This window comes from Macadamia integrifolia, chromosome 4, assembly GCF_013358625.1.
Source record: "Macadamia integrifolia cultivar HAES 741 chromosome 4, SCU_Mint_v3, whole genome shotgun sequence".
NCBI lineage: Eukaryota > Viridiplantae > Streptophyta > Magnoliopsida > Proteales > Proteaceae > Macadamia > Macadamia integrifolia.
In genome coordinates this window covers 3,548,807-3,571,957 of record NC_056560.1, presented here as the reverse complement: position 1 = coordinate 3,571,957, position 23,151 = coordinate 3,548,807, and the positions used below count along the sequence as shown (strand labels likewise).

Genomic DNA, 23,151 nt, shown 5'->3' with positions numbered 1-23,151 from the left:
AGATGATTTAACAACTTAAAGAGAAGAAAGAAGACAGGTAAAATGATGTAGATCCCCACTTTGGGCTGAGCTATCGCAGGAAGAAAGCCCAGCCCAAATAGGGCCAATCGATTTCCACTTAAGTCCACTTAAGTGTTTAATGTGTTAATTTATTTCATTAGTTAATAAGGCCCATTGGGCCCATCAATTTGAGTTCAAGAAGGCCTCATAAGTGGCCATCGATTTATGTAATAAGGCCCATTAGTGGCTAGTAGTTAGTGACTAATTAGTTTCCTAAGTTTGACTAGGTTTCTAATGTTAGTCCTAGTAGGAGTACAACTCCTAGTCATAATATAACTGCTATTAGTGTAGTTTCTACCCTCTATTTAAAGAGGAGCTCCTGTATTCAGAATTTCAGAATTGAATAAAAGAATTGCACTCAATTGCTTCTAACAGCCGAGATAGCTGTGGGTGAGATGCCCGGGCCGAGATAGCCAACCTCAGCCACGATTCTCTTGGTTACTTTAATCTTTCATTACTTTGACTGTTATTAGCTCTAGTTTGCTGTGAGAATCGCCTAAGGGGATTTCAGTTTCTGCTGAGGCTAGTACAATCCAGAATCGACCAGCAAGAAGTATCAGTTCTTGAGGACAGTCGATCCCCCATACACTCCTATTTTGAGTTCTGACCTGCAACCTCTTTAAAGGATCTATTCTAGACCACCAGAGGATCACTCGATCCTGCTTTGGAGACCAGCCAAGAAGGCCAGCTGCGGTTCTTGGAAAATCTCTCTAGTTTCTCTCTCCAGGGTCTGAAATCAAGAAACCACATATCTCTTACATTAGCTGACAGAATCCCTTCATCTTTGGAGGTTTTGTTCTTCACATTAAGGCTGCGTTTGGTAAAAAATGTTTATGGAGTTTTTTCGTTCTATGGGAACGAAAAACGGAATAAAGCGTTTGGTGCATTTATGGTGTGTTTCATTTTTTTTTTTGGAACAAAAAGTGAGAAAAAAAAAAAAAAAAAAAAAAAGAGAATTTACGAAACGACAAAAGGTAGTTCCGTTGTTCCAGTTTCGTTAAAAAAAAAAAAGACATTTTGACACAAACGGAAATTTTCGTTTTTGACACGAAACGTCGTTTCTGTGTTACCAAACGCAGCCTAAGGCCTACAATCGACCTGGACTTGAGCCCCATCTGAGTCCCCCAACTCCAGCCGCAGGGTTCTCTCCATAATTGATGTAGCAGCGCTCCGATGGATCAACCCAAACCCGCTCCAGAACCCGGACCAAGACCCATATCCAATTTGGGTTCCAAGTTTAATAGAATATTCTAGGATTTTATTTTTATTTGAGAATATTTGTTTCCTATTTGAGTCCTTATTTGCTCCTAATTATGTTAGCCTAGGTGTAGGAGATTTTATTTCTATCTTAGTCTTTGATTTTAATTAGAAGATTTTAATTTTATTTTATTATAAATTAGACATGTAATTCATGAGAAAGTTGATTATTGAAGAAAAAAAAAGTGATTGTGAAACCCCCTCTTCGTGGCTGTCTTCTTCCCCCTCTCTTCTTCTTCTTCTCCCCCCTTCTCCTTCTTCTTCTTTCTTCTTTTCTGGTTTTCAGGTTCTATATCCCTGCCCTACAATTGCTGTTGAACATCTTCCTCATAAAGTGGGGTTTGCTTTATCTTTATTGTAATATCTCATTAATACCCCTCCCTTCTATTCTAATTATGTGTTGTCCTTTCGTTCCCCTCTATCCCAAGAATACCCTCCCTTTTCATACGTTACTCCTTTTCTTCTAAAGTGGGGATTCAAGAAGTCTTTTGGATTTTTGTCTTTAGTGTAAAAGTCCTTTTGTTTGACCTCCATATTGTTGCCCTCTACTTTATCCTCTTATTTACACCCTGCCATTAAGTTGAATGCCCTTCCTAATTTGACCCTAAGCAATAAATCAAATTCCCACGAAGGATTTCTGAGTATTTACAGAAGTGCCATTACCTCTTGGTACTTGAGTATTTTCCCTTTGGGTAGGTCACTTAATTACCAAATCGCCACTGTTCCTAGACTTTGGGTCTAAGCTTTTAGGTGGGCCCTCCCGGTCCCCCCCATTATCTATTATCAGAGCAAATTTTCTGTCAACTTGTTTACCCAGATGGTTGCTTACACCACCCCCTCATCTGGACAGTGGACTCAGTTGCTTCAATAGAGCGAAAAAATCTTAAGAACCCTCTAAGCTAACCAGGTTGTACAGGAAGCACAAGCTATTACCCTCCAGGGCATTAACACAAGGCTTGATGCCGTAGAGTCACGTATTCGGAAACCCGACGAACAACATGGTAACGTTACTCATTATGTTGTGACAACACCTTGAGAACCGTGCCCCCATTTGGAGACCATTACATCAAGCTTTTATGTCGATGTTGAAGATGAACGGGACGATCTGATGAAGGATGCTTATGAATAACTGATCGATGGCCCGACTTCGTTTGTGAAACCCCACCATCCGATTCCGATCAAGGTCATATCATTTGTTGACGACCATCAGAAAATCGTGACCGTTGATCGCGAGGCGCACTGGATCTTTACCCCTTTGGAGCCATTGATCGAGGATGCTAATCGAGTGGTGTTAATTCTCTCATTCTATAAAACTCGTGGACGAGTTTTTCTAAACAACAGGGGAATTGATGCAGTAGCGCTCTGATGGATCGACCCAAACCCGCTCCAGAACCCGGACCAAGACCCAGATCCAATTTGGAGATGATGTAGGGGGTTCGAGCGAGTCAAGGACCAATACCCCACCTATCCTGATTTTAGTGAGCCGTTCATTTGAGTGAAGGCAACCCAGTCAACCGCTCGAACTACCCACTTAGGGAGGGTTTCCTTTTTAAAGGAAGTAAGTTGTGCATTCCCGGGACGTCACTCCGAGATTTCCTGATCTGGGAATTGCATGCTGGGGGAGTCACTAGCCATTTCGATCGAGATAAGACCATCACCCTCGTTGAGGACCAATTCTTTTGGCCAGGACTGAAGAGGGATGTTGCTAGAGTTGTGAGTCAGTGTAGGACATGCCAAACTGCCAAGCAACAAAAGCAGAATACAGGTTTGTACACTCCCCTATCCGTTCCCCATGCCCTGTGGCAAGACCTTAGCATGGATTTCGTGCTTGGTTTGCCAAAAACTTCAAGAGTCCATGATTCAGTTTATGTGGTTGTAGACTGCTTCTCGAAGATGGCCCATTTCATCCCATGCTCTAAGACCTCTGATGCATCCATAGTAGCTAGACTTTTCTTTGATGAGGATGTCAAGTACCATGGGTTGCCCCTCACCATAGTGTCCGATAGAGATGTTAAGTTCGCCAGTCATTTTTAGAGGACCCTATGGCAGATGATGGGCACGAAGCTCTGCTTCTCCTTTGCTTTCCACCCTTAGACTGATGGCTAGACCGAGGTTGTCAATAAGAGCTTAGGGAATTTATTGCGTTGCCTCATAGGAGAACATCTTATCAGTTGGGATCGAGTCCTTAGCCAGGCCGAGTTTGCATACAATAGCTCTAAGAACCGTACCACTAGTTTGTCTCCCTTTGAGATCTGTTCAGGATACCAGCCCCGGGCACCCATAAACCTTATCCCCGTCATGTCTAGTTCTAGGACCTCCCAGTCAGCTGAGTTTTTGTTTAGCATATACATGATTTGCATGCTGGTATAAGAAGATAGATAACACTGAGAAACGAACAATATAAGTCGAAGGCAGATGTGCACAGAAGGCTACAAGAGTTTCAAGAGGGCGATATGGTGATGGTTAGAATTAAGCCACAACGCTTTGTTAGGGGAAAAGCGAGCAAGCTGCATGCTCGTAGCACAAGTCCGTTCAAAGTACTCAAGAGGATAGGTGATTAGGTGCCAATGCGTATGTTCTTGATCTGCCAGCTAGTATGGAAATCAGCAATATTTTCAATGTTGAAGACCTTGTCCCATACCATGGTACCTCTACCATTACCCCTTTCTATCTTGATGACTTTGAGGACTTCTCCTTACCATTGATGAGACTACTGAACCAAACCAACCACTTCCCCCCACCTCATTACCACCTGTGCTTATGGTCGCGAGTAGGACTGAAGAAGTTGAGAAAATCCTTGATGTGAAGATTGTGTCCACACACACTGGAGGTTTTAGAGAGTTCTTGGTCAAGTGGCGTGGACGTCCGGAAATTGACAACACCTGGATCATAATGCAAGAAATCTAACAACTCAACCCAGACCTACTTGAATATTACATGAGCTTTAATTCACCAGAGGTGAATTCTTCCAAGCCGGGGAGAGTTGATGGGACATCAAGGTGCACAACCGAAGGAAGAAGAAGACCCAACCTTCTTTGTGGTTGGAGGATTAGAAGAAAGAAGAAAAAGAAACAGGCGGAAGAGAGGGAGGCTCGATCCAGCCTTTCCAGCGTTGGATCGAGTCCCTCTCCTTCCAAATTTTGTCCAGATCCTGTGGACCCCACTGCTGATGTGTTAACTTAGTAATTTTTTATTTCCTAATATCTAGTTTAGTTAGACTTTGAATTACATAGGAAACTACTTTAGTTCTTGTTGTTTTTTTTTAGAAACTTCTTTATTCTAAGAATATTCCCTAGGATTTACCTTCCTTTTTTTTTTAGTAACTAGTTTACTACTTATGTAAGGCCATTGGCCACAATGGGAATTAATGAATTCGAATTGAAAGCAGCCAATGAGCAAACCACCCCACCCCTCTCACGATTCTCTCTCTCTCTCTCAATCTTGTTTTTCTCTCATTCTCTCTATCTCGTGCTCTCTTTCTCTCTCTCAGTTCTCTCTTCTCTCGCCTCCCTCCCTCTCCATTCTTCTATCTTTCATTGTACCTGTTCCTGGTTACTAACATGACTGCTGCAGCTGCTGATTACTACTGGTTGAAGGTCATCTCAGCTGTATAAGGCTCCATCGGATTGCTGCTGAACACCTTCCTCAAAATCTGGGTTGCTTTATTCTATTCTCAGACCTGGGCTGCAGGTAAGTAGAGGACTGAAACCTCCCCATTCCCCCATTGTCCCCTTATTAGTTGCTCCACCCTCTTCCATTAAAACCCTCCCCTTTTTAGCCATTGTTTAACCTTTAGTTGCACCACTGTTTTACCTTAAATATTGCTGATTTTCTTATTACAAGTATGACTGGTTTTAGAGCATATAACATGGGACTTTTATCTATCTTTGGTGCTTAATAGGCTAGTGTCATAACCTAATTTTGCTTGCTGCCATGTTCCCTACCCCATGTTCCCCGTTGAAGCTTGAGTGAGTTTGTGTTTTTCTTCCTAGACTATTGTTGCTCATTGCTACTTTATTTATTAGTCTCACTTTATTTTGCATGTTAATCTTGTTTGCTGAGCTTCCTTTATCCTGTCCAACTCAAGCCCCTTGAGTTTACCCTACCTAGTTAGTTAATCTTGTAGGAAACCTAATCACCTAGGAACCCCTACATCAATAATACATTGGGGGTAGTTGCCTTGTGTAATTTACTTCTACATTATAAAAGGATATGCTTCTCACCAACTAAATAGAAATGCCTCTCAACAATCTCCAGCCTGGAGTCCCACTAGGTTTACTGCTCCTCACAGTCCTAACAATTGCACGAGCAAGGTTTATATTGGCAGAAAATCATGGCTAAGGTGTGGTAGCCTGCTTTATTTACAATAATGAAGCAATGGTACAAATTTAGCAACTCTTCATAACTAAGGAGTTAAAAAAATAGAAACTATGGCTGGATTGTACTTATCTATTCAACCCTCCTAGAAAATCTACTAAAATAAAGAATACAACTTACTAAAACAGAAACTAGCACTAATCCCACATAAGATATTAAGACTCAAATCTGTCATATAAACCTAAAAATATTAGTCCCATGGCCCATATAACCCATTGGATGCTCAAAATTAAACAAATTAGTCCATTCTTGGTCTAGTTTCCTGGTTTGCTGCTGGCTTCTTGTTCTTTTGAACTGCATCACACTATGGCTGCTTTTGTCTGTATCTCCATGTACAACTGGACAGCTTTATGATGAATTTTAATTCTTTTCTGTGTGTTTTAGGTGATATCTGTTTCTTTTAGAAGCTGTGGTGCATATTCCCATGCTTCAATTACATCAAGAAATATGTTGGTGTCGGATACACGACTCTTGCCAATGAATCATGGCCAGATGCCTATAGGAAAACCTACCCCTGTGAATGAGATGTGTAATATGAGGCCTTGGCACTGTTTGAGCCATGGGAAGCAAATGCTTACTGCAGAACATACAGATCAACTTCCAGGGTAAAGTTTCCAGAAGTAGCTTATGTTATGTTAAATTAGGAAATTGCATGCAAGTTATTTCTTTATCGGAACCTAACTTGGTCATTCCAGTTATCTGGTTATCTCTGTTTGCATTACGTAGATCAAATTTGCTAGTGGTAGCTGAGTTTATACCTAATCTATTAATTTTCTGATTTTCCGGAAACCTTTTAATTGGATCCAAATGCTTATTTAATGATCACTGAAAAGGCCTTTTCCTTTTTTTTGTTTTTTTGTTTTTTTGTTTTTTCCGATGCTGGGGAAGGGGGGGTAAACTAATGTCATTCTTGCTTATTTATTCCATTAGGCATATATTTTCTGGTAGAAGCATAAGTTGTCAAATCCTTACAAACCTGGATGGACACTTTGTTTTGCCAATTCATTGGCCATCTCATCGACGCAATGTACTGAATCTGTCCATTGAAACCATAAAATTGCCAGGGCTCCTTTGAAGGATCCTCCATCATCAAATAACATTTTCTGTTACACCCTCAACCACTGAATGGTCATATTCTCTACTAATTAGAAACTCTAGCACCATCTTGAGAGAAATCAATTCAGATTTTGAGGAATTGCCTTTCTTAATTGGACCTCAATATGCTCCATTAACTGTACCTCATCCTGGTCTTATTAATCTAATTCCAGGTGATCTTAGATTCCCCAAAATGAGCCATCAATTTTTAATCAAGCTACCACTCTATTTACAGCTGATCTTGAGAAAATCAGAGGCCTCTACTACCTATCCATCTGGTCCAATGAGATATCTCTGAGTAGCTTATTAACCACAATCCAACTGGCAAGTCTAACAGTGACCTTGTTAGCTCCAAGTAAGCTATAAAGATTATATCTTCAAAAACAATCAATGAATAGAAGAAACTTGTCTCAAACTAAAGAATCCTTCACGCAGCGAGCAAGAAAAAAACAATTTTAAGGGTAGAGATCTGATCAATAACCCCAGCGACAACAGTTACTTTATGAAAATCGTCCAGTAATAGCAGCAGACAACGCAGATGATCATAAATTAGAACAAAAAATCCCAATCGCAGGAGCAAGATAGCAGCAGCTTATACAGGATAGGACACTCCTAGATCATAATCAGCAATAGCAGTAGCAATAATGAAAGAGGTGATCAATATTTATCAACTAAAAACAAAAGCAATATTAATAACATCCATGAACAATAGCAGTAAGGGGCAGAGCAGCATGCGCAGGGAGGAAAGCTCCACACCAGCAATAACCAAGCACAAGAAACCCTTGTTTTTATTCATACTTTTCTAACAAGGGTTTCACTTAGAACAAACCAGCCAAAGTGTATTGTTGAAGGAGAAATAGCGACAACAGAATCCCCCCCCCCTCCCCTTTTTTTTTCTTTTTCTTTGTTGCTCTCATAACATATTACAAATTTGATCTTGATAACCACGATCAGAGAAAAGAAGAGGAGAGAGGACGAAAAGAACTAGAGAGAATCCTTAGACACCTCAACTAATCTTCACCACAAATTATAAGTATGACCTAACATTTCTAATCGTTAGCAAACATCACCATAATTACTAAACATCCCCATAACTTCAACCTGATCGGTATGTCTGCAATGGGAGAGATGATCAGAATGTTGCAAGCGATTATATTTTCTCTAACATGACTATGTGCCAGAGCCATATTCTTAGGTTGTTTGAACGTTTTCATGTTGTTTAGGATTTACATCACAGTCAAAGGTCATCTAATGTGCAAAAATGGGTGGGTAGGTTCTGTACAACACACACACACACACACACACACACACACACGCAATGGCGTTTGACCCATCCGTTGACACAGAAAGATTTATTATATCTATAATTTGGCAAATTCTTACTTTAAAACAGTAAATGATGTAGTATCAGGAGTTTTGCATTGTACAGCTTGTGCAGTATTTGGAGTTATTCAAGAAAAATACTTAATTTATTCAGAGATCATGAATCTTCTGTGGTAGTAGCTAGAGGTCTAGCTTCATTGTTCCAGGGAAATGTTGTAATTACATGGATAATATTTTTAGGTACACCCCTAAAAAAGAAAAAAAAACATAAAAATAAAAATAAAAACAAAAACAAAAACAGAAACAAAAAACCTCAGAAAAAAATAAAAAATAAAAACTGAAAATGTTCTTTCTATGTCTTTCTCGACTACAAGCTTCTCGCCTACCTTACAAATATTTGGGTCATACACGATAAATTAATTAGAATCTTTCAGATCTTATCTCAACTAGCTGAATTATCATGGAGAAAACAAGTCTGAATGTGACGCCGAGACCATTGAAGCTGTATCCTCTATAAGATGCGAAGCACGGCCTTGTTGAGTTAAAATCTTCTGTACCTGTGCTTTCTTAACTTCTTTTACGATGCACATGCCTTGAATTGTGGAGTTGATGCTGTTTGATCCTAGCTGCTGGATCCCCATGGAAAGCCTCCAGTTTAAAGGTGTTGCACCACCTAAACCTCCATTTATGCTTCTGTTTGAAAGACGCCGGTTGCTTGTGCTTGGCCTAGACAGGAACAAATTCTCTTGTTCAACGACCACCTTGGCCTGCATTTGCATCCGCTTTGTTTCCTGAAAATAAGCAATCTTATAAGATAGCAAAACCAGGACAAGGAAAGAACATCATGGAAACCTCTGGTTATATGAAAATGATTATTTTTCCCTTTGCAAACAAACTGTAATAAAGATGGTGGACTCCTTGCCGTATCAATTTTAATTTTTTTAATCATTTTTTACTTTTGTGATGATACATACCCTTTGTCTTATCTTCTCCTCTTCTCTCTCTTTCCTTACCATAGTGTACTCTTCCAACATTGCTAGCAGAGGTACCTAGGCATACAGAGGGTAAGAAATGATCAGATTTAAATTTTAGCAGCAGCAAACTGTACATTGAAAGCTAACTCTAGAGAACTTTTCAGCTTTATAGATATAATAGAGAAGTTAAGCATCTCAACTTCACCTGTTTACTTAGACAGCTAAATATGATGGCTTTCAGGTTTATTGGATAGTCTTCTTATGATCAGAATAAGTTGGTCCAACAAAACAACACATTTGAAAGGGGAAAAAGAACCCTCTTCCACTTTAAAATGATTTGTAATAGTTGCATCCTAATTGCAGTTTGAATAACATTTTTACTTATTTTTCTCCTTTAAAAGAATAAATTAGCTGAAGTTATTAAGGTTTCTGTTTTCTGATTGATTCTCTGACATCCGAGGTTTGACTTTTGGCAATGAAGAATGAACTGCAAGTTTCTGGTTTCCTGATTATACAAGAACTTCCATGGAATTTGTGCTTGCTTTCTGCAGGTGATAAAATAGAGTGCAGAAAGCAAGAGCAATTAATCATTGAATTGAAATAAGCTAACCCCCCCCACAAACCCCCCCCACCCCCAAAAAAAATAAAAAAATAAAAAATCATTGGATTGAAATCTGGTCATGATGATTATCCTCCAATGCGTGTGTTATAGCCATTCTATTTTTGGCATACAAGATAATATAATGAGGAGAGGATGGGCTTCAGTGCAAAGGTATGGTTGCTCCATTGCGATCTAGTGATCAAAAGTTCGAATAAGGAAACAGCCTCTCCATGAAGTGGGGTTAAGGCTGCATACATTATGACCCTTCGGTGGAGGGAGCCTCGTGCATTGGGTGCGCCTTTTATTGATAAGGAAGAATGCATACTGTTTTTCTCTTTAATTTAGCCATAAAAAAGTAGAATATCTCACCTCGTCATATAAGAACACTTTCTTCCGTTCCTCCTCCCAGCTCTTTGTCTTTGCCATAAGCAAATGCACCAAAGCTGCAGCAATTCCATCAAATGTTACAAATTTGAATCAATAATTATTATCAATCAGTTGATTAGAAGTTCTCAGCATCAATATTGAGCTTTGCTTTGGAGTTCAATTTCTATGACTTTTCTTTAGATAATTCACTAAACCAGAGACTTTTTCTTTGGATGAATACTACACTAGAGACTTATAGAGCTGTTTGGAGGTAAGGGTCTATGTACCTGACCCCATCTAGGTGGAATGTTTTTGAGGTGTTGCTGTGTTCCTTTCTTTTTTACGTTTATTATTATTTTACCTTCTCACACATCCATGTAGCCAACTTGTTTAGTTGGGAAAAAGGCTGAGTTGTTGTTGTTGTTGTTGTACTAAACTAGAGACTTATTTGTTGATGTGACAAGGACTCTAATACATAATCAGCCGAGTTATATTTATACTCTTCTATTCAATGATTTAATGTATTGATCTATACAACAAGGAAGTTCCTAAAATCAGTTCTTCCATTACTGAAACCAACTTGATCAACCTGTTTAAGTTAAGCCAACTTCTGTATTGTCCTAGTTATTAAATATAATACATAACCACTTTCCTTCTACTGACCAGGTATCTTGCTAACTGTTATTCGGGCATGTTCTGCACGTTTGAGGTTCTTGTGTGCGCCTCTGCTCACTGTATACCGATTCTCATCCTGCAATCATGTATAGAACAGAAACAATGATACTTGTTGCATAAGGGGAAATGTAGCACAGAAAAAGCTAAGTAAGAGTAGTTTTCAGATTAGAAAACTGAAGAGCTAACCCTGCTATATTCTTCTAACCAACGCTCCTCATCACATGCTAACATCCACTTATCCACTTTCTCCATTATAGCCTTCCTGCTAGTAGCTTCTTCTTTTGCCCTAGATATCTGTTCATCCATGCTAGTGAGGAGATCGGCATGGTCAATCTCCCCTTTATTTTGTGTATGTCAGTGCATGAATTGGTTTGTTGTACAAGTAGTACGAATTTATTACCTAAATAAAAGGCAAAGTACTCAATCCCACCTGAATTTAGAAGGTTTAGTATGTTGTCCATTTCTGACTGTGAAGGTATCTCCATGTGTGTTCTCTTGCATATCTCCTCCAGTTCAATCTGTTTCTTAAGGAAAAGCTCTTTCATCTTGCTTGCTTTTAGCTGATCCAATCTCGCAACTTCAGCCTCAGCCTATGAAAGTAGACACACCAAATCAATACTAGTTATGATTTCTGATGCCTTGATTACTGATAGTCATTGGTATTGACCTGCTGGATTATATCAAGGGTGAGGCTTCCTGGACTAGATATTTCAGCTGCTGAGACTGTTATGAAATTAGTCACATGTGAAAATAATCTTCGATCACTGTATGAGGTGTCCATAAGGCTCCACAAGTTTGTCAATGCTTTCCCAAGTTTGTGAAGCTGTAAATAGTGGAAAATAGTAAGTACTTCTCATGAAGGTACAGTAGAACAGAAATATTTATGGGAAGTTCAGGGGGGATGATAAGTTAAATGTTGGAAAAAGAGGAACTAGATCTTCAAGTTGGCTTTGGTATTACATCATTCATGGATTTTTTGTCAACTCTAATCTGCTAAAACCTCTAATGCATATGCCAAACTAGTCCAGATTGAAACAGAATATTAATGAGTGCCAGCCTCGATGCTCCTTAAAGGAGTGTCCTAAGTGACATACAACCGAGATTCTGCTTGTACAAGGCCCCTCTTCCATAAATGATGAGCCCTGCTTTAGTTTTGTGGGGAAGGGGGGGGGAGGATCTTGGCTGTGTTTCTGGAGACTTTTTTAAAGAGTGTTGGGGCTATCATTTTCCTAGATTTTAAGAGGGTGTCTAGCAAGGTTAGAGGTGGATTCTGATTGGGTGCAGGGTCTGGCTGTGACAACTGGCCCTATAATTCATGCATTCGGTAACAGTTTCCGCCTTCCCTACACTCGGAGAGGATATATTTCGATCCCCAATAAGTTTCTTCTGACTGGAAACATGCTCTTATGAACTTGTTTTAGCCTCTGGCAGAGTAATGAAGATGAGAAATTGAGTTTTATTTGGCATTTAAACATCGTAACACTGGTGGTATCCAAGATACACACTGACCATTGAATGGATGGGCTTCCTACCTAGATAGGCCACATGTTGGATTTTATAGCCCCACATCAATTGTCCAAAGTTGACTTCCGACCATATTTTGAAGCTTTATGGAGGCATGGTGTGGAGTGAATTCGTGTATGATGTTCATGAGATTTGCACACCAGATAATCTGCCATATGGAGGATGCTAGGTCTGTTAAGGATTTTTTCTGAAAGTGGGCCATAGGGTACACTTTAAGTTGTGCCGAGGAGTGTCTACTGCTCTTGTTCACCAAAAAAATAAGTCTACGGTTCTCAGTTTAATATGTTTTATTCTGCTCTTCAGATGCGATTTGTGCTCAGAAACCTGTTGGCTCCTGCGACGCAAGATTTGATTAAACAGTTTGTCACTCTCTAAAACACATATAAGGACCCACCATTTGACTAGTCTCTATCCAGAGTTGCCTAGGCCAAAAGAGCTTGATGTGCTACTTTTTTTAATTTTTTTAGGAAATGCCCAATTTTATGAATTCTGTTGCTTATCAAAGAAAAGTAGGTTGAATTCAAAAAAAATATAGGTATAGTAATTGATAATTTTATATTATGCTAAAATTTTGACCCAGGCAAGCACTGAGATGCTTGCTGCTTATTGTCTGATCCTGATCATCTGAACAGGGATACAACAATTTATGGTTGCCAAGACTCATCTACAGATCCTACCATGAACAGGATTGGAGCCACTCCCTTAGTTGCATGTTTATGTTTCAAATTATTTATCTTATATGTTGAAAATGATAGCAGAGTGATCTTGTCTGTTTTTCTGCAGCTCAGGTTCCCATTTATAGCATAGATGAGGTCGAACAGGTGCAAGTAAAGGTAATTCTCACCTTCTCAAGCCGCTTCTCCTTTTCTTCTTTAAGAGACGTTACGGTACTGTTGAGTCTTGCCAGTATGGCATCGCTTATGTTTTTGGATTGTTGCCCACATGATGTGTCCAAGCTTGGGTGCACCTCTGTGATGATCCTGGAGGAATCCATACCTAGGGTTGCTGAAAGTTTGTGGATGGAACTTATATATGCTTCCATTTTTAGGAGTCTGTCACGCTGAAACACAGAAGGAATTTACACACAAACCCGTCAGTTTTTTGCATTCTCAGAATATGGGCTCATGCCAGGGTTGCTCGTCAGATACCTTTTCATTATGGAGTTGTTGTAGCTCCATCTGGTACTCCTCTAGTTTCTTCAGCGACAAATCATTCTCGTTCACTATGACATCAGACAGTGAAATATTCTTTTCTGCCTGGCCTGCTATTTCTGCTGATATTTTCTGGATTTGTATCTGGACTTCTTGGAATTGCTTCACCCTATCTTCCTTCCTCTGTTGCATCTCCCGTAGGGCTGGTGTGATTGAATCCAGCTGCTCCTTGAGTGTTCCCACCATTTTCTCTGGCTATATGAGAGAAATACTCTAGGATTCAGTCAACACTGTCAAAATTACCCAAGAAACCATCCATTGCATAATGATTTCTATTTTTAAAATTGATTTCCTTTGGAACAACATGGTTCAAAATTAATTTATGTGTCCTATTGTCATCTATGCTTTAGGTGCAAGAATGATTTCCCAAGACCATTTGATGATCCCTAGATCCATCAATTTTATCATACCAAAAAAAAAAAAAAAAAAAAGGAAAATGAAAAAGATGATCATAAACTGAATCATTTGCTTACATTTACGTTTTTAAAGTGTAAAACAGCAGTGATAAGTGTACTTACCCGTACAGGAAGGGATCGCTCATCAAGGGACACAAGGAGATGAGTGAATTCAGCCTCAGCATCTGCCAATGCCTGATGCAGGCGTGCTCTTGAAATATTTGCACTATCTACTTTTCTCCTATAGACATCTAGACACTCCTGCTCCAGTTCCATGAGAGCCTTCTCCCTTTCATATTCATGTTGCCCAACTTCATCCCAGATTAGCTATTACAAGGTGAATATTTGAAGATAAAAGCATAAAATCCTAGTTAGTGAATGGGTAATGATATCGGAATTGGGAAAAGAAAAACTCACTGGTCTGTCTGTGTGAACGAACCTGCAATTCTTGAAGAAGATACCCACAAGAGGTCTCCAGTAAGCTGGAGCTCCGCATGTTTGCCGGCATTTGAAATGACCCCATATGACAGTGGTTGTAGTATTTTGATCAATTCTTAACAACAGGTCTGAATGTTTTTCAACTTGGGCTAGAGAAAGAGAAGTTCCAAGTGTCTTGGAAGAGAATACTACCTTTGGTAGTAAAGAGAAAGGACAAGTGGACAGAACAAGGGCAGCAGGCGGAGGAGAAAACCATGGATTGTGGGACTTCTGACGGAAGTGAGTTTTCCTTAAAAGGCAAGGCATACAACTTACAAGGTTGGTGGGTGATGTTGAAGCTTTGGTTTCAAGTTTTGGCCCTTCATATTATCCTCTTTTTTTCCTTTCTATTCTTTTTGAATTTGAAATATCTCCTAATAAAGCTACTGTTCAATAACGGCACACAATTTTGCGTTATGTATAACTTCATTAATGGAATAAATGAGCCATTTCCGCGGGGTCTTGATTCAAAAGCAATTTGAAAAATAAAGAATTCTTATAGGTATTGGTCACCGCTGATACCGTTATGGATCAGCTGGTATCGGCCCGAATACTTTTGATCTATAGGTATTGGTATGGACATGATTTAAGGAATTGGTATGGGATTTGCCGTACGGATTAAGGGTAAAAGGAAAAATAAAAAATCTGATTTTGAAAAAAAAAAAAAAAAAAGGTGTAGAAATATATATAATATATATATATATTTATTTATTTATTTATATTTTTCTGTAAAAACCATAGTATTACTTAAGTTGGGACTGACTGATTGAGGTAAGGGCTTTTTTCTTCTCTGTCATTTGCCCCTTCCATATTTTTAGCTGAGATATCAGAGTCTATCTACCTCACTGATTAGGAAATGAATATAGTCTCAACCATTAACATGACACACCACCTTACTCAACTTTATAATATTTTATTGTCTGAGATAAACAATATAATATATTCATTTTTCACATGCCAAAAAGCTCTTCATTAATGATCACTGAGTTTCAGTTAGAACTGCAGATTAATTATAATGTCCATATCAATGGGATGGAAGGATAAAGGAAGAAGCTTGTTAACCCAAAAAAAAAAAAAAAAAGAATCTTGGATGAAGATACCTAGAGTGTCATGGGCAAAAGGCATTGGGAAAAAGTGGGAATTTAGCAGTTTATTTATTTATTTTTTTTAATAATATTAATGGTGGTGATGAAACAGATTGAAGGTAACCCTAAGCCTATACACGCTTCTCCCTTAGCTGGAGGAGTGACGAAGGGGAAGAGAAAGGAAAGGAAAAAAAATAAAAATAAATGAAAGGACACATATGAGTTAGATGAGAGGTGGGTCATGGAATTCTGAGTGGTAAAGTGACTCAGTACCTTTACTGATGGTAATATCATGTTCTATATCCTGTGCAGTGCAGTATAATGGAAATCCAGCCTTCATCTTCTCTCTTTTCTCTGTTTTCCCCTCCCTCTCCCCACACTTGGAACATAAAATAAAAAAATAAGACAATAAAGAAAAATTCAGCTCTTATATTATTATTACAGTTCTGAAAGAACTCAACCTCATAAATCAAATTACAAGGTGAAGAAGACTCAAGACTATATCAATCGACATCAATTCTCATAAGAAACCAATTTGAGATCAACCCCCATAAGCTGATATGTGAGGGTTTGATTGGACCCTGCCTATTCCGATTTAGTTTCAAACTCCAATTCTCTAAACTTAATTCCTCAGATCTGAAAATCAAGCGATCTAATTCCAAAAATTTTAGAGTCGATCATGACTGGAATTAGATCAATCGTGACCAATTCCGAACTGAATTGATGACGGATCTGATTCCAAATTATGAAACAGTGGAAGACACGAGAGGTTGATGCTTCTCATGAGGAAAGCATGACGTGAGGTCATGGTTTTAAGAATCGTGAATTAGATTGGAATTGGCTGTGACTGATATCAATTTTAATCGAATCAATTTGATACGATATGACCGATTCATTGGTTAAAACCCTAGAATCGTTGGGTCTTCAAGTCTGTGAATCAATTTCAGCCGAATTCGATCCGGTCCGGATCGGAATCGGCAGAAACCGATTTCATTCCCGATTCAGTTTTTTGAAACCCTGCAATCTGTTCCATAAAGATCTCCTCAGGTGGGCCATACAAAATTCCTGTTTTAGTATCTTCGGGTGTGTGGAGGATCTAAAAAGTCAAAACGAAAACGAAATGGCAGCAATGCTTTACCATTCGTCTGGCTGTGGACGCCAAACAACTACGTGAATTCACCAATTTTAGTTAAACAAAAAGCGGAGACTCCTTCACTCTCTCTACATGACCCTCTCTCTTTCTCTTCCTCTTCCTCTTCCTCTTCCTCTTCCTCTCAATCTCAGCTTCAATGGCTTCCGTTTCTCTCTCTTCCTTTTTCTTAACTCAAAAACCATCTTCACTATTCCTTACCTCAACCGATCGATCTCTATTCGTTTCTCACTCTCTTCAATTCAGGTCCACAAAGACAAAAAAATATCCAATTAGGTTTTCTGTTTGTAGGGCTGGTCCTGTTGTCTTTCGCAATCTCGATGCTGATGATTTTCGCCATCCTCTTGATAAGCAGGTGATCTAGTCTCTTCATCCTTTCTTATTCTTCAGAATTGATGGTTTTCCTTACTTTCTAATTTCAGCTTCGTCGTTTCGGATTCTTTTTATGGATCGTTTGGTTAGTTAACAATTATTGATGCTTCGTTATGTATCTTTGTTTCTTCCATGGATGTATCTTTGATTTTTTTTTTCCTTATAATTTCTGCTAGAGTTATTATGATTTTACGTCTATTTGTTATTAACCATCATATCGGTTCTTGTTGGCTTCGAGTATAAAATAACTACTTCTGATTCAATCTTTTCCCCTTCCAGAATACGATGCTTTTGAGGTCGATTCCTGGTCTAGATGAGCTTGTCAAAGCTCTGTTAGGTAATAAAGATTAAGATGTTTTAATTCGCTACTAGCGTATCTGAATTCTGAATATGCTACTCTTTTAGTTTCCATGTTGTTGCTTATTTCATGGAAGTTGAAAACAAATTCCACTTTATTCTGAAGAACAAGGAGCTGAGGCAAACATAATACTTTGTGTGTTCAGGAATATAACTTAAATTTTCGGTTAAAACCACTGAAGCAGTTCATATTTACATGTCATTGCAGGAACTGTTGCAGAGCAAGTTATGCTTCTCGAGAATATAGGAACATCTGTTCTTGTTGCTAAAAATCAGGTTGTTTCACTTTTTCAGCAGATAAATATGTAAAAGGAACACAAATGTCTGAAATAATTAGGTTGTTTTAACTAGCTCTTTGTATTGTCAAAGTACCACAAGAGAAAATATTGTGTTTGAGAGAGCCATCTCGATTTAGAAATTTTTGTGAGATGGCCATTCAATTTTTTTGAAAACTGCCATATTGGACACACTTAGAACTCTAGTAGCTTATTGGCAATGAATACTCTCAATGATCATGAACTTAGCAAAGGGATTTCTTTTCAGAAATTTTTCTACCATCTAGGAGTTTCTGATGCACTCAAACAACAATTTTCTGAATGATAAGACTCCTCAAAAATTCAGTTTAGTCCTCCACTTCTGCAGTTAGGGTTTCAGAACTAATATCTTAACTCTAATTGTCAATTCATCTTTGTCCATGGAGCTGTGTTCTGGGGCAATCTGATGTTGTTGCTGAAAAGTTGGAAAGTGTTGCGCTCGTAAATATTAATGTATCATTTTTCTATCTGATGTAGAGGCAATGAACGTGTTGGAACTGATGTCTTAGCTCTATTTCATAAATTCATCATGTCCCTGAAGTGTGATTAGGTGTAATCTGATTCAGGCGCGAAAGAAAAGGAAAGTGTATTGGTTATAAATAATAATGTTTCATTTTTCCATTTGATTTGACATGAAAGTGCTTATACCTTGGAATGTTGATTACTTTTAACCATTGAACTTTTTTCCCCCCTGCAATAACATTATTTCATTTGTATATAACTATAGTCAGATTTACTGGCATTCATTAACCCCAAATGACAAAGCACCCAAAAAGAAGCAAAAAAATAAATTAATTAATATTTTAATAATAAATGAATGTTCATAACCCTTCTCTAAAGACCTTTGCATCAGCAATCAATCAAGGAAAACCATTTGGGACGAAAAGATTATCTAAAAACACCTCAAACCCTTTGGTCGCAAGAGCTAAATCAAATGAAAGCAATTATCAGCACAATTCTAGGGATTTTGCAAGCACAAGTTGTATTCAGTTTCTCCTCAACATCAAAGTTTCAGACTAAGGTTCTACCTTTAAACACACCCCTCCCCCTCCCCACCAAAAAAAAAAAAAAAAAAAAAATTTCTTACCAAAAGGATTTCTTGGGAATGCATGAACATAAGTTTCACTATCGTGCCCAACAAAATATATAACAGCAGAATGCATTTAATGTGATATCTTTTACTTCTCATCTTTCTTAGGTCATTCTATTTCTTATGTATTTTACTGATCCGAAACAATTTTTATTTTAGCTCCCTGACCTTCATCAATTAATGGTTGAAGCTGCGGAAGTACTGAATGTTGAGGCTCCTAATCTATATGTTCGCCAAAATCCTGTACCAAATGCATACACTTTAGCTGTCAGTGGTAGAAAGCCATTTGTTGTTGTGCATACAAGTCTTGTGGAGCTTCTGACTAAAAGAGAGTTACAGGTCCCCATCTTCTCTATTCTTCTTCTTCTTTTTATTTATTATTTTTTTTTTTAATCATGTTATTTTTCAACAATCCTTTCTAGCATTCTAAAAGAAGTTCAATATTTTAAAATATTACATGATTAAGTAATCTACATATGTGAATTTCTTTCTGAATAACTGTAGTGGTTTAAACTGAAAAATTAGAAGCAAAGAGTGGTAAAAAATTTATTACTGAATTTTTGGTTTGTCAAACTCCTATGTAGGCTGTTTTGGCCCATGAATTGGGACATTTGAAATGCGATCATGGTGTATGGCTCACATTTGCAAACATTCTTACACTTGGAGCATATACCGTTCCTGGTAGGCATTGTATTCAATTGAAGATTGAGGTACCAAAATTTGTTTGGTATTGTATTCAATTCAAAAGAGAAGTAGGGAAGGTTATTTGGCTTTAATACTATCGATGGTAATCGTTGTTCATATCTCAAAGAACGCATGCGGATTGTGGGGGTATTGACCACCATTTGGTTGGTCAGACCCATAACATCTACTTGGTTAGAAGTCGACTGGATCTGATTTAATAACCATTTCTAAAATAGACATCCCAATTAAGCAAAGAGGTTCAACCCTGTAAATGTTTTTCGGATATTATAGATTATTGTCACTTGTTTAGATTCTTTGTTTTTTTAGTTGATGTTCTCATAAGGGAGAGTGACCATAATGATCTGAACATGCATGTGTTCTGGTATCTTGATATTCCACTTCAGATGTTACTAATCATATATGATAATAAGCAATGCTAGGAAGACCCTGGGGTCATCTATTCAGCAGAAACCCCAATTGCATTACACTGCATGCTATCCCGTAATTCATTACCTTCTTCTAAAGAACTATTTATTCTATGAGGCCCAATCCAACTTGGACTCTACATGGCTTATCCTGGGTTCCCCTAGACATTTTCCAATAATAATTGGAGAAGGTACTTCCCTGAAAATATTTCCAACTTCTGTTTCTGTTTAGTGTTAGTTCTTGAACTTATTAAATAACCATGCTACTCTCAGGTCTTGGTGGCTTAATTGCTCAGCGTTTGGAAGAGCAGCTCTTTCGCTGGCTTCGAGCTGCAGAACTAACATGTGACCGTGCAGCCCTTCTTGTTGCTCAGGATCCCAAGGTATACATATATGTAATCTGAAACATGCAAGTTATGCTGTCTTTGATATATTCCTGTCTTCACTAGTTTAGTAACCTGTTGGTTTCATGTCATGGTCCTACCAAGAGGTGGTTATTTCTGTCCTGATGAAATTAGCTGGGGGCTGTCCATCACTCTCTGATCAACTCAATGTGGATGCATTCTTGGAGCAAGCTCGATCATATGAAAAGGCTTCTGCAAGCCCAATAGGGTGGTATGTAAGGTGCGTAAATGGAGTTCGATAGTCAAAATGGTTGATAAATTGGATTTCTCAGGTCTGAAACTAATAAACTCAAAACTCTTTTCAGAAATGCCCAGACTAGGCAGCTATCTCATCCTTTGCCTGTTTTACGAGCTCGTGAGATTGATGAATGGTCAAGAAGTCAGGAATACATATCTCTTCTAAGACGCTCTACACCAATCAAGACTGCACAAAACATGTGAAGTTGCACAAATATAGATGCTAAAATCCATAGTCAGCATGAATCAGTACAGGTATCATGAAGCTGCAATTTTTCTAGTCTATAGAAATTGATTAAAGAATTTTTCTCTCTCTTACTTCCAGAAGCCATATTTTGTGTCACTGTTTTGCTGTAGGAAATTATAAGGTCCTCTTTGGAGGCCTGCCAATTATTTCTTTCCTTCTAAGAGAAAGAAGGCGACTGTTAACATGATTGAACTGGGATGAAATGAATTCCATGAACTCCATAAGGTGTTATGTTAGTGCTCAGGATCTTCGTATCCGCCAATTTGTGCTTAGTAGATCTCCTATTGGTGAACTATCAAAATTTGATCTTGTCCCTCTCTGCATCCGCAGCATGTGTTGACAGACCCTTTGCCCTGCCCTTTGCATCTTTTTTCAAATTATCTCATGGCTTCTTTATCATTCAGTTTCCTTACCAATTTGAAATTTGACCATAAACCATGTTTTTCTTCATTTCAGGACTGAATACAATACGGAAACCAGGCCTTGATACAATTCATTTTTATTGGTTGGGATTTGGGAAGGTCTTATTAAAGGCCGATCTGAACAACCATGGGAGATGTCTCATCAAAGCTGGAAACTTGGATAGGCCCTAAATATGTGTTATAGTACTCTTCTCCTTTGTATGGGTTGTAAAATCATGACCTGTGTGTTTGCAAAAGCATGGAAATTGTAAAAATTGAGTTTGCTGGTGTCATTTTGTCATCCATTTAAAGGCGTCAAGGTAAAAAACGAGATGTGGATATGGTGCTATCTCAGGGATCTGTTGAAATGGGCCCTTGTAATTTGACAATATATCATATTAAAAAAGTTTATCTCATGACAATTTGGGTGGCTGGCATCTAAAATTCAAGAGGCGGAAGTTCAAGAAACTTAGCGAAACATGGACTTAATTAGTGAACATGCCCTTCACTTCTCTTTCTGCTTATAGGTAAACTATTAGCAGGATTAAACTAACAAAAATTTAAAAAGTCAATCTGGGAGGGGGGGAAAATTATTTGAAAGGGTGATGGAAACCATTGGAAAGTGGAGCCACGGCATGGGTGTTTTTTTGTAGTTTGATTTTATTTCCTCATGTGGGTGTGTGTAGGGTACACTAAGAGGTAACATTCTTCTTTCTAATATTAAATTAATTGTAATGCTACTAACATCAAGTCTTAGGTTTCGGTATCAGTACTTGTAGCAATCTCTTTCAATATTGATACCCATACCAATTTTGACACGGATCCATCATATGGGGTTGGATCGGATCATTTTGCCCCTTAAAATAGTAATACCTTGGTTTTTTTAACCATTTTATCCTCTCTGTACCAAAACCACTACTACGACATCAATTTTATATTAATATCGATTACCAAAAATATCGATATATATCAGCCAATACAGATATCTTGAAGTGACTAGCATTGGCCAATAACACCCCATGCTGGACTAGATCCGGAGTTCCGGACTCCTTGTACAAAGCCAGGTTTAGAAATTGCTAACTCGGTATGAGAAGATTTGTAAGAAATATGGGCACGAAACTGTAAAATAGCAAGTTTTTGAAACTCTCTCAATCATCATTAATTTAGCTGAAAAAAACAGTCAATGGTCTTATCAAAAGAATATTCCCATAATATCCGACTATCGATCAATTTGGATAAACTTGACCTTTGTAAAATGACAATAACGTTCTTAGGATTGGGAGAAAAAAAAAATGTTAAGTTTATAAGGTAGTAGATTTTCTTTGAAAGTGGAGTAGGAGAATGCACCAATGAGGATTGACAAAATGGTATGGTACATTAGAGAGTAGTGAGATCATTTCATATGTGGAGAGAAGAGAGAGAGACCTATTGCTAGGTTATCCTGCCCCGACAACTCAATATAATCTATGTGAAACTCTTAACCTATTTGTTGAGGACTAAGTTTTCCTTCAATAGAGCATAAGAAGAATCTCTTCCGGTGATGCCACTCATGTGATTGGAATTTTTGTTCATAACAAGAATGGATGTGGAGATTCCTTTTCCCCATTAGTGCAAAGAAACTCAGTCCATTTGGCAATTATACTAAACACTCTAAATTAAGAGGCATTATCTCCCATGCACCCATTAGTTTAGCATGGAAGACACCAATAAACACGTGCATAGAAATCCCTTCCCTAAAATTAGCTACCCATATTTGAAAAATGGGCACACTTCCTTTTCACATGGGGGATTAGTGACAGTAGGGGAGGTGTGCAAGAGAATGGGGGGATGCTAACTTTCCCTTGAAATATGTTTCACTAATTGTACTACCATTTGAATTTGGATCACAAAGATTTGTTTCTTTGTATTAATTTAATTTTACTTTCCTATCTTTTGTTTCCCTTGTGCTCATCATGAGCAGTTTTTGGTGAAAAGATGATATGTTCTGGTATTAAATTTTTTTATGAATTCATCATAGTCAAATTTGGTAGATTAACTAATTCAATTAAAC

The 23,151-nt window shown here is 38.1% G+C and overlaps 3 protein-coding genes across 7 annotated transcripts in view; 2 read left to right on the top strand and 1 right to left on the bottom strand.

Annotated features, from left to right (window-relative positions):
• The window catches only part of LOC122076519, a 29,970-nt gene extending 15,218 nt beyond the window's left edge, over nucleotides 1-14,752 (top strand). Inside the window, exons 6-8 of one of the 3 annotated variants that reach the window (XR_006139500.1) lie at nucleotides 6,079-6,299; nucleotides 13,041-13,085; nucleotides 13,990-14,752. The gene's annotated coding sequence lies outside the window, so the exon portion shown is untranslated. Of the gene's footprint in view, nucleotides 1-6,078; nucleotides 6,300-13,035; nucleotides 13,086-13,989 lie in introns of all 3 variants that reach the window. The other 2 variants (XR_006139499.1, XR_006139501.1) reach the window with 2 other exon arrangements.
• Nucleotides 8,237-14,437, bottom strand: LOC122076518 (65-kDa microtubule-associated protein 8). Its single transcript, XM_042641841.1, has 11 exons — nucleotides 14,298-14,437; nucleotides 13,982-14,185; nucleotides 13,401-13,658; nucleotides 13,097-13,312; nucleotides 11,396-11,551; nucleotides 11,159-11,318; nucleotides 10,915-11,066; nucleotides 10,717-10,804; nucleotides 10,057-10,130; nucleotides 9,087-9,161; nucleotides 8,237-8,903 (listed from the first exon to the last, which is right to left on the bottom strand). Exons 1-11 carry the CDS (start codon nucleotides 14,379-14,381, stop codon nucleotides 8,571-8,573), a joined length of 1,800 nt encoding a protein of 599 aa, XP_042497775.1. The 5' UTR covers nucleotides 14,382-14,437; the 3' UTR covers nucleotides 8,237-8,570.
• A 1,806-nt stretch (nucleotides 14,753-16,558) lies between the features above and the next one.
• On the top strand, nucleotides 16,559-21,523 carry LOC122077365 (protease HtpX homolog). Of its 3 annotated transcripts, XM_042643292.1 has the most exons (9): nucleotides 16,571-16,925; nucleotides 17,222-17,279; nucleotides 17,508-17,575; nucleotides 18,863-19,042; nucleotides 19,288-19,384; nucleotides 20,086-20,195; nucleotides 20,303-20,436; nucleotides 20,522-20,708; nucleotides 21,157-21,523. In XM_042643292.1, exons 1-8 carry the CDS (start codon nucleotides 16,710-16,712, stop codon nucleotides 20,655-20,657), a joined length of 999 nt encoding a protein of 332 aa, XP_042499226.1. In that variant the 5' UTR covers nucleotides 16,571-16,709; the 3' UTR covers nucleotides 20,658-20,708; nucleotides 21,157-21,523. The 3 variants fall into 3 exon arrangements, with proteins under 3 accessions (XP_042499228.1, XP_042499227.1, XP_042499226.1); XM_042643294.1 differs by lacking the exon at nucleotides 21,157-21,523 and having other exon boundaries at nucleotides 16,559-16,925; nucleotides 20,301-20,436; nucleotides 20,522-20,664; XM_042643293.1 differs by lacking the exons at nucleotides 17,222-17,279; nucleotides 17,508-17,575 and having other exon boundaries at nucleotides 16,568-16,925.
• The last annotated feature ends 1,628 nt before the right edge of the window (nucleotides 21,524-23,151 follow it).